This window comes from Cebus imitator, unplaced genomic scaffold (assembly GCF_001604975.1).
Source record: "Cebus imitator isolate Cc_AM_T3 unplaced genomic scaffold, Cebus_imitator-1.0 Scaffold29, whole genome shotgun sequence".
NCBI lineage: Eukaryota > Metazoa > Chordata > Mammalia > Primates > Cebidae > Cebus > Cebus imitator.
In genome coordinates, this window is record NW_016107344.1 from 10,683,645 (window position 1) to 10,694,330 (window position 10,686).

The 10,686-nt window shown below is 36.3% G+C and overlaps 1 protein-coding gene across 9 annotated transcripts in view; it reads right to left on the reverse strand.

Moving 5' to 3' along the window:
- Nucleotides 1-634: 634 nt before the first annotated feature.
- Nucleotides 635-10,686, reverse strand: part of TBC1D4 (TBC1 domain family member 4) — a 178,210-nt gene continuing 168,158 nt past the window's right edge. For all 9 annotated transcript variants that reach the window (XM_037736805.1, XM_037736806.1, XM_017523647.1 and 6 more), the window contains 4 exons: nt 9,298-9,457; nt 6,417-6,586; nt 3,030-3,206; nt 635-1,105 (listed from right to left, as the gene is read on the reverse strand). In XM_037736805.1, coding sequence (XP_037592733.1) covers nt 872-1,105; nt 3,030-3,206; nt 6,417-6,586; nt 9,298-9,457 — 741 coding nt within the window. In that variant the 3' untranslated portion in view covers nt 635-871. The remainder of the gene's footprint in view (nt 1,106-3,029; nt 3,207-6,416; nt 6,587-9,297; nt 9,458-10,686) is intronic.

Consider the following 10,686-nt stretch of genomic DNA (forward strand, 5'->3'; position numbering starts at 1 on the left):
AAGCTAATCTAGACATTTTAAGTCCTAAATTAAATTTTTCAGGTGTGATATTTTTAGTTTGAGTAATAATGCTGGTCTGGTTTGCTACAAAATTAGCAACATTCTCCTTTACCTTGAGCTGGGTAGACTCAGCTACAATGTCCTACTTTCTTTATGTATGTTTAAAGTAATGCCTAACCAGACTGACAATGCATGTAGATGCAGCATGCTCGTTGGCACAAAGCAGGCAGGGAGAAATGCCCCTACCTTCCCGAAAAACACACAGGAGCATGACTACTAATCAGTCATTTTCATCATATAGACAATGTCAGTAGATATTAAGACAGATACACATAAAGTGACATAAATGTTTCCACCTTTCCACCACTGAGTGAAACATGCTGTTCTTTGGAGAAAAAAATACATTCATTTTTTTCAAGTATATTTCAATATACAAAGATGCTCTGGCTTTGTTTCACTATAAAGACAAAAAGATTTCATATGTGTCCAAGGGAAATTTCAGTTTACCTTCCCTTTGGTGTGGATTTCATGAAGTTCTGACTAAAAAAATTACTCTGAATATACATCTACTCATTTTATCTGAAAGCATGAACTATGTTCATTATATATATATATATATATATATATATATATATATATATATATATATATGTACATAGTAACAACAACAAAAACCAGTCCACGTATGTCCAATGGCTTAGGACTGGCATGCTCTGAGGAGCGCGAGGCCCACCTGCTGCCACTAGAAGCTCAGCACCAGTGTTAGGTGGTTCCATCACCTTCAGGGTCCAGCCTCCGGCCAGCAGCATGCAGGCTCTTCCTTTCTGTAGTATTCTAAGGAGCACTTTCTGCTGAGGCTGCGGCTCTGCCATTATGGCTTATTTCCCATCTTGGCTTTGTTGTTAGGGTTGCAGTTTAGGTCTCTCAGCAACAGTTCACAACTGGCGAGAGCATCTGCGGGCAGCAGCTTCCGGAGTTGCTCCACTGTCTTTTGATAAGCCATTTTTTCTTGTTCCAGGGTCCGGATTAAAGACTTCATTTTGGTCTCTCTTGTCAAAAGATTTTCCAGGTTTGATTCCAAGGTTTGGATTTTAGCATGAGCTACCTGTTTGCAGAAAAAAAAAAATCCTCCAAATCAAAAATTTTAAGTCTAGTTCATTATAATAGTCCCCAGTCCTTACACATATTAATTTCACATTACCTAATAAAATATTATGTGAAGCGAATACTCTGAAAACCCACATGGAACGATGATTTATTAGGTTTCACAAAGATGTAACTATGGAACTATCATGATTCATCTCCTCTCACTGAATACACTAGTAATTCAATACTAAATCAACCCCCTCACCCACAGTAGGAGTCCTTATTCTACACCCACTGGTGTTCCCCTGGGTGAGTGGGCTTTGGCCTGGCTGAAGGAGAAACAGGAGATTGCTGACACTATCCTGCAGTGCTAAAAGAGGTTTTCCTTCTCTGCCTGGATTACGGCATTTTCCAAACACACACTTGGGCTTTCATCAGTTTTTGTAGATGTAAGGGGTGGCCGAGTAATTGATGATGAAAGTAATTGATGATGACTGCCCTGAACTGCCAATTAAAAAGTCTACAACAGTTCAGAAGAATCATTATAAAACAGGTGCAATCCCACCTTCCCTCATCAGGGCAAATACTCAATCACCACTGAAATCTCCAACTAAAAATGGACAATCTACCAACCATTTATTTTTGTTTTTGAAAATAGACGATGTTGCTCTTTTGTGAATAGGAAAAAAAGATCAAAATTTTCTATGACCCAGAGCCAATGTAAGACAAAGTGAAGGAAGTTTAGTGTTCCAATTCTTAGGGAGCAACTACTTTAGAGAACCCTCATTTCTAACCTGTCTCTGCTGAGTGGTCTTGGCAGGTGACTCACCATATAGAAGCAGAGTTTTAGTGTTTTCTAGTTGGTAGCCAGGTGCAGTGTTGGGGAAATGGAGAGGAGGGGTTAAGTGGAAACCAAGAAGCCATTGGGCACTTAAACTCAGGAGTCATCTCCCCTGATGACTTCAGAAGGATCACCTGCTAGCCTCCCGCCCATGATCACTCTTAAGCCCCGCCCCTGAGGGCATCAGGGCATGGCCACACAGCACACATCATACAGGTGGCAAATACAGAATATTACTTTGTCAGAAATTGCTTATTGCATGTATAAGTGTGTGCTTAGAGATAGACATGTAATATTTTATATTCTCAAATAATTGTCAACTCCCTGATGGCAGGAATGATGTATTAATATTACACAGGAATGATGTATTAATATTACGTGTGATATTAATGATCATTCAATTTACCTAGACACGTCTCCCTCTCTTTCAATTTCCATTTTAGTCTAGACAACTGTCATCATCCCCAACAGATGTTCACAAATGACGTCTAGCAGGCCTCCTTACCTTCTCTCCCTGTCCTTGTCAAGGTTCCTGGATTGATCTTTCTGCAGCACGGCTCAAAAACTTTGAGAGATTTCCCTCTTGACAGGATTAAAGCCATGTTCTTTGGCTTGACACCAAAAGTCACTTACAATTCTGCCTCCATCATGTTTACCCTACCTTTCCCCAACATCTATCTTAAACTGACGCCAGGAACTCTGCTGCTCTGCCATGTCCTCCTTATTCATGCACCCTCCTAACCAGCCTGACTGAAGACCGTCCTCACCCATTTCTTCCACCAAACCTCCAGATACCAACTCAAAAAGTTTCCTACATTCAATTCTTCCTCCTTTGAACTTAACTGAATGTGTATAACATGCAGTAAGTATTTAAAAAGATTCCACTTTGAACTGCCATTTAGCTATTTTGTAAGGGTGCATTTTTTCCCAAGTAATGTTTAATTTAACATGTCAACTGCAACCCCAAAGCACTTGGACAGTCTGCTACATGGGCTCTTGGTCAGCAATGGTTCATTCCACACACATCCTAACATTCCTGAGGTAGTTCTGTGTATGCAGGAGGCATTAAAGAACTTCTTTGCTCAAATCTTCATTTCATTACCTGTAATTTCTCTAGGAGGTCCATGTTTTGTCTTTTCAGTTGGCTATTGGCCCTCTCCAGCTTCTCCAAAGGTTCACTATCCTCACAGGCATATGAAGATTCCTGAAGCTCATCCTGTAGCACATGATACTCCACCTCATAGGCATGCAACTGCTTAGAAATATCCATCTCAAAAACCTGCCATGAAAGCATCATGGGTTATGCTAGCCTTTGGTATGTATTAACAAGATACAGCTTGTGTCTGATCTTGATATATTTCATGTATATTTCCAAATACTTATTAATGAAGAACATTAAAGCATAAAAAAGGAAAAAAAACAGGTGTGACTGTCAATACAAGAATAAATTAGATATAGCTTACACTGTTAACATAAAAACAGATAGCTCTTTCTGTGAAAGAATAAATTTTTTCTTTAAAAACAGAACAGATTATTTCTATACAATTGAAACATTCTCATGAAGCCAAGTCACTAGAATAAATTAACATCCAAGAGTATTTTGCAGCCAACATATTCATAATCTAGTAACTGTCTCCCAAAATGTAGTATAGTAGGTAAACAACATTATTGAGTAATTATTATGTCAGAGGTAATCTCTGCTGATCAGTAAGCAAAATTGCATAGGGTATTACTGTAATAGAGAAACCAAAAGCATTTCTAATTTATCTGCCAATGGAGCAGAAAGATCTTAATAAAACTTTTCATCCATTTGCTATTCCCGATAAGCCTCTTAAGCATCATTTACATATTGTACCACATAGAGAATCCTCAAAATTGCACATCATGAGCACTGTCCAGGGCGGTAAGGTTTAATTTGGGCTGTTACTGCTCTCCTATATCACCGCTAAATAGGAAGATAGTTTGCTTTGAAGCTAGAGGACAGTTACTACAAACTTCCTAGGGGAAGGAGAGACAGCAGCCTGATGACTACATTGAACAAGCAATGGTGTCTACACCAACACTGAAAAGAGAAAAGAAACCACAAAAACCTGACTTTGCTAATTACTACTAGAGATACTAAAACATTTGAATTTTAGTAAGAGAATTTCCAGACTAACTGGTCATCCTCAAATAACCATCACCTTTTCCTTACCTAGTGGGATGGATACAATGGATTATTACGCAACCATTAAAAATGATAATATGGATTTATATGTATTGGAAAAAATCTAATACCCTATATTTTTTAAAATTATAAATGAGGTTCCACAACAGCATATAGAGTATGATTTCATTTATGTATAACTGTATACATTTTTATATGTATATATAAGCAAAGAAACATGTAATAGAAAGTTTCAAAGGTTATCTCTAGATGTTGAGATTTGTAGTTACTTTTATTTTCTTCTTTGTGTTTTCTGCATTTGTATTTTTTCCAGTATCCGTAAAGTTCAAAGTCTCCCTTAATATCAGCGTTTAATTCCACAGTAATCAACTCTAATTGTTAGAAAATTATCTCTAATATCAAGTTCAAATTGACCTGCCTATAAATTCTACTCATTAATCCTAATAGTAATTTGTAAAGCCAGGTGATTTCCTCATTAATTTTAGCAGGGAGGTGATATCTGACTTCAAATATCTAAAAGCATAATATCTGATTCCTTTCCAATCAAGAAAGCTATTTCTGAAAAATTAATAAACAAGTAAATATATAAGTAAAAGCTATACTTTCCAGCTTATAGAGCATTTTTAACAAACACAAACTATTAATAGATATTTATGATTTAGACTCCATGTAATAGAAAATTCTATATGAATTAATATAATAAGAGTTCATATTATAGTAAGAATTACAGGATATAAAATACTTGAATATATTGGTTATATTTGCTCATAAAATAATATAAAACTATAATAGAATCTATTTCTGTTCTTCCCATTTTGTAGAGGAAGAGGCTGAGACCTAGAGAAGCTGTAACTTGCTCAAACCTCTCAGATCAGTATTGTCCCATTCTGGAACTCGTCCAGTACTATCCTGTTCTGGACAACTAGAATTTAGACAATTAGGCTGATGTGTGCAAGCCAAACAACCAATTTAAGAGCTAGAAGTAGATGCAAACCCAGCATCTTCTAATACAAGCCCGTATTCTTACCCAACAGCTAGTAAGTGCAGGGCACCAGAACAAGGCTCCAAACTCCCTTTCTCTAAACCCTCTCGTCTTTCTGCCATCAAAAGTGCCTTCACGAAAGTGGGTAAACTTTATCAATGCTAATAAAGCATAACTGTCAAGCTATCAGTCTGCTCTTAAGCTTGTCCCCTGCATCTGAACAGCAGCAATATACAGCTACCACTCACCTGGTCCTTATGAAGAGTCCCTAACTCTTCACAAGGACCAGGTGAGTGGCAGCTGTATACTGGTGTGCAAATTACTCTCAATTTGCTTCTCAGATCCATTCTCTGCCCTCATCCATTCTATTGTACCCTAGGAGACAGACAATTCCCCACACTTTCTTTCTGGCTGGCTTCTGGTTCAGTTTGGTGAATAGAAGATGCCAGCACAAGATCAGAAGGGGCAGGAGAAAAGCGTTGGGTATTTCTTTTCTGGTCCTTCCCTGTCTAGTTCAACAAGACCACAACAACCAGCACAGAACACTTGTCCAGAGTTCCGGCTCTCCCTGGGCCTAGTAACACTATTATGTCCTCCACTTAGCCCCTCTGCACCAGGGGTTTGAACAGTTTCCCTGTGCTACTAGTTCCTGGGCACCTGGACGTCTGTGTTGGATTCCCTTAAGCCTACCCACACCTTTATAAATGGTTCCTTCATTTGAACTATCAGAGGGAGAATGTTTCCTGCAGGGACAAAGACTGATACATCAAGTCTCCTCACTTAAGCTTCATAAAACCTCCCAGATCAGTGTCGTCCCATTCTGGAACTTGTCCAGTACTGTCCCATTCAGACAAGTAGGGTTTAGATGACTAGCCTGATGTGTGCAAGCCAAACAACCAATTAAAGAGCTAGAAGTAGATCCAAACCCAATACCTTCTAATTCCAAAGCCTGTACTCTTGCTACATCTCCTCTTTGTGTATGTTAATTACAACATAATTATCAATATAACAAAGGCAAGTGGATTTCATTTTATTTTCAGGCCTTCCTCACTCTGTCAGTTCTATCTTCAGTTTTAGCATTGGTTTATATTGAAAGGATTCCTGAAAAACTCATTACATCACACTAAACCATATTTCCTGTGCATAGCCAGATAGACAATGTCACAATGTAGAAATTTTACAATAGACTCCTTTCTCCATAAAATGTATCTGATCAAAGTTTTTAAAAAAGCTTTAAAAAACTGTACCTGTCAAGCAAAGCTACATTTTTATGCTAAAGCATTTAATATACATTCAGTAAAAAAAAAAATGTTATAATAATATTAGCATTTAAATCATACCTGGGTAATAATTTTTTCCATTTCAGAGGTATTCATATCAGGTAGCGTGCTTTTAAGAAACTCAACAATATTTTCAAAGCTTTCACATTCCATTATAAGTGTCTCTTGGCTGCTCAGCAGGCTAAGTGCAACCTTAAATATAACTTCAGTTCCCTGAAGAAAAATAATATCTAAAAGAAGAGATATAATTTTCATGATCAAAATTATGCATCCATTCTTGTGAAAAGCATGCTATTTGTGCTAAAGGTTTTGTTTACTTGTTTTATGTAGTTTGCAAAAGAAAACTAGTCAAAAGCATCTAGCTTTTTTAAAAATAAAAAGGTAATATAACTAAACATATAAGCAGATGTTTTAATATTCCTCTTAAGAATCTCAGAGAAAGCCAGAGTAAAAAAAGACAAAGTATATACCTCTGTCGATGTACTATCTGTAATTTTTAATGCCAAATTTAATGGCGACAAAGTAAACCTCAAGGACAGTTATCAGTTATTCAACTGATATTTAGATTTTTCTTCACAACAGGAATACAAAACAAATTTACATAACAAATTAGTACTATTCCAACTCTCATTACCATAATAAAAAGTAAATGAACTAGCTATGTAATTAAATCTATACCATACCAGGAAATTAAAAAAAAAAAAGACGCCTTAAAAGAAAAATTAAAACAAATAACAACAAACATATAACCTCAATCAGAAGAGAAAAATAGGAGCTACCCTAACTCTAAGCCCTGCTTTCTTACAAATACAAACATGCAATACTTTTCAAAAGTATCAAGTACTAGGCTGGGCGTGGTGGCTCATGCCTATAATCCCAATACTTTGGGAGGCTGAGGCAGGTGGACTGCTTAAGGCCAGGTGTTTGAGATCAGCCTGGTCAACATGGTGAAACCCCATCTCTACAAAAAATTCAAAAATTAGCCGGGTGTGGTGGCATGTGCCTGTAGTCTTAGCTACAGGTTAAGGCAGGAGAATCGCTTGAACCCAGGAGAATCGCATGAACCCAGGAGGCAGGGGTTGCAGTAAACTGATATCATGCTGCTGTACTCCAGCCCGGGCAACAGAGCAAGACTGGGAAGGAGAAAGGAAGGAAAGAAAGGAAAGAAAAGGAAAGAAAAGGAAAGAAAGAAAGAAAGAAGGAAAGAAGGAAGGAAAGAGGGAAGGAAGGAAGGAAGGAAAGAAGGAAGGAAGGAAGGAAGGAAGGAAGAAAGAAAGAAAAGTATCAAGTACTTTTGTTTGAAAGTTTCTCTCAATCTACGTCATTCTTTAATCAATAATATACAACAGGGAGTCCTTAATGAAGAGGGAACCATAAATCTTTATTTCAAACATAGTAATACTTCTTGTCCATGCATCTTTCCATTTTCTGCCAGTCTCTATTCTTTTATAAATTCAAACAAGAGAGGTGAACAGCTATTGTACAGCCAACAGCATCATTTGTAGTCTCATAACAAAAAACTGATACTGAGGACATTTGTCTCTTGAACTCTTGATATCAAGCTTCCAAGGGTAAGTCAAAGAGAGATGCCCTGAAACATTTTGATTTGATAGACTATTCTCTAGAAGAAAAACACATAAACAAAAGGATTTATAGAAGACCCATTAACAGAAACCCAAGCTCCAGAGAAAATGTCAGTGTAGAAAAGCAATAGCGTATCTTCAATAAACAAACAAACAAAAAATGTGGTGAACATTTGATTCAGTGCATTTTAACTTTACTTTTCCACTACACTTTATAAATTGTAGTACCGCTAATGCAGTGTTCAACTTTCAAACCACACCCCTCAGTAAGAAAGATACTGTATGCTGTAATCTGGTACACACACATATTACACATATATCCTCAAAACAAGTTCCTCCCAACAACATATTTCCTTACTATTTGTAATATTCCCTAATATCTTCACCGTATGCTCTTCTGTTTCACTTTTTCAAACACTGGCAGTGACCTACAATTGAGCCAATACTCACAATTTGACAAAAAGCTCCAACTGAGCAGAAGTGCAGTTGTGAGTGGATACTGACTGCTTTGACCATGGCTACTAAATAGATGAACAGAACACAAAAATTAAAGGAGCCCTTTCTAAGGCTATTGAGGTCCTAAATGACATCATTAGAACCAACCTCTGATGAATAGTTGGTTGTTGTTCTTGTTTTACTTTTTGCTTTTTAAATAATAGACAAATACAAAGACTTATGAATAGATTTAAGGGCCTCCAAAGGGAACATAAACCATGTTACACTCCCTTTTTATTCCCAATGCCAAACACTGTGATTAGAGCAGCCAGTTGCTAACTTGCCCTGGGCTCTACTGACTCTACTTAGTGTTTTTCCCTGAGCCACCAGTCTTAGAGACTGTTCCCAAGCACTGCATCAGTGTGAAAGAAGAGTTACATAAGCAATGAAACAGGAAGTAAAGTTAACCCGTTAACAACAAAAAAATCAGACTGAGAAATGCCATTAGAAACAATGCTGATACAGGTGCTTCCACTGACCCAGTTAAAGAACATATTTCTTTGTGTTTTGAATGCAAGATGAAGACAATAATGGGGGTAGAAAATTATACAGTCTGTCCCTAGCCCAGATTTTAGAAGTATACCCTCTGAATTTTAGGCATAAATGAAAATAAGAGTTCCATTACAACTTGCTCAAATACAGGAGCCTAATTCCTCTTTCCCTTTTAATTTCAATTTTATGTAAGACAAATATGGTTTTAAATTACTATCAGAATAGAGCCAGGCACGTTTATTATATTCCACCAGCAATTTGCTATTCTGTGTAACGCAATGAGAAAACAATAGGGCTACTATATGGCTAGAAGTAAAAATATAGTTCTTAGAATAAATAACACTGTTCATTTAATTACAGATATCTCTTACCAAAAACTCTGGCTACAAATCCTAATGAAAACTGAGAGGCAAACAATGTGAGGAACCAGGGGGCAGCATAAAGACTGGGGCTGATTTCATTTTCTTCAAGGTGATTGTAGAGATCTCTGTGATAGTCATGAAGGAGCCGGGACAGCTGGTACATTTGAATCTAAAGTTAATTTGGAGAAGAAAAAATAAAACATTATGCATTTATTTGCATGTGCATCAAATACATGGAATTTATTATTCTACTATTTAATAACAAATTCACATATATAAATATAAGTAGTATTACTTTATTTTTATGATTTTAAAGTTGATATTAAAATCCAAGTTCACTCAACTGAAGTCATAAAGTAAGTCACTGAACGTCCATCTGAGAAGACAGAGCAAGTTTCTTTATCATGTGTGTTTGAGTATCACATATATAGAGATAAATTGATATTTTTCTTCTGTGGCATTGTTTTTGGAATTTAATGAGAACTGTCCTGGCTCAGGAACCTCATATAAGATCCCTTCTAATTTCAGACTAATTCCAGAAGAGCCTCCATTCTAAAGAATCTACTATGTTCAGTGCAGAAGCTTATTTCTATTTGCTGGGACCAGCATGTGATTTATGAAAGAGTTCTGGCTCTCCAGACAATCTGCACTATAAGGACAGAATTAAAGCTTAAAATGTTACAGGGCCAGAAGCTTGAGATTTTATTTCTAATATTCAAGTGATTCCAGCAGCATATTTCTCATGACAAATAGGATTAAAGCAAAAAGTGCAGTCGTTTCTGAATGTTTCTAGAACTAAAAGAAAAAATTATTTCATTTGGCAATTGAGTTGATTACTGCATCTAAAAAAAAAATTATAAAGACAGCATCCAGGAACTTTCAAACTCTTACATCTATAATACTAAAGAAAAAGGAGTAGTAACAAACAAGTTCCTGAATTGTGTTTTAATTAAATTTTTATCCACACAGTTAACAGATAAGTGGTGGTTCCCTGATCAATTATATAAGCTTGATGCTTTGGTGTGAAAATGTATAAAATGTTTTATTCAATTTTTATTAAATCTAGCAGAACTTCTTTCACTAGAAGAAAGCATTAAAACATCACTCTTAAGTAGCTCTATGACAATATATAAAAATAAGCAATTATGTTGTGAATTCAAGAATTATTTCTAGAACATAGAACTAAAAATCAACAGAATCCTTTAGAAAAAAATCAAGAACTATACATAAATACAAAAAATTGTTTGTTCAACCCTTATCCACAATAATATCTTTGGAAACTCAGTTTCCACACAAACTGTAAGTAAAAGGGAATTAAAGAGCCACAGGAAGTCATAGCTATGAAATAAGAAGCTTAGCTGGAGGCATACAGAAAGGTTTTTTTTTTTTTTTTTTTTT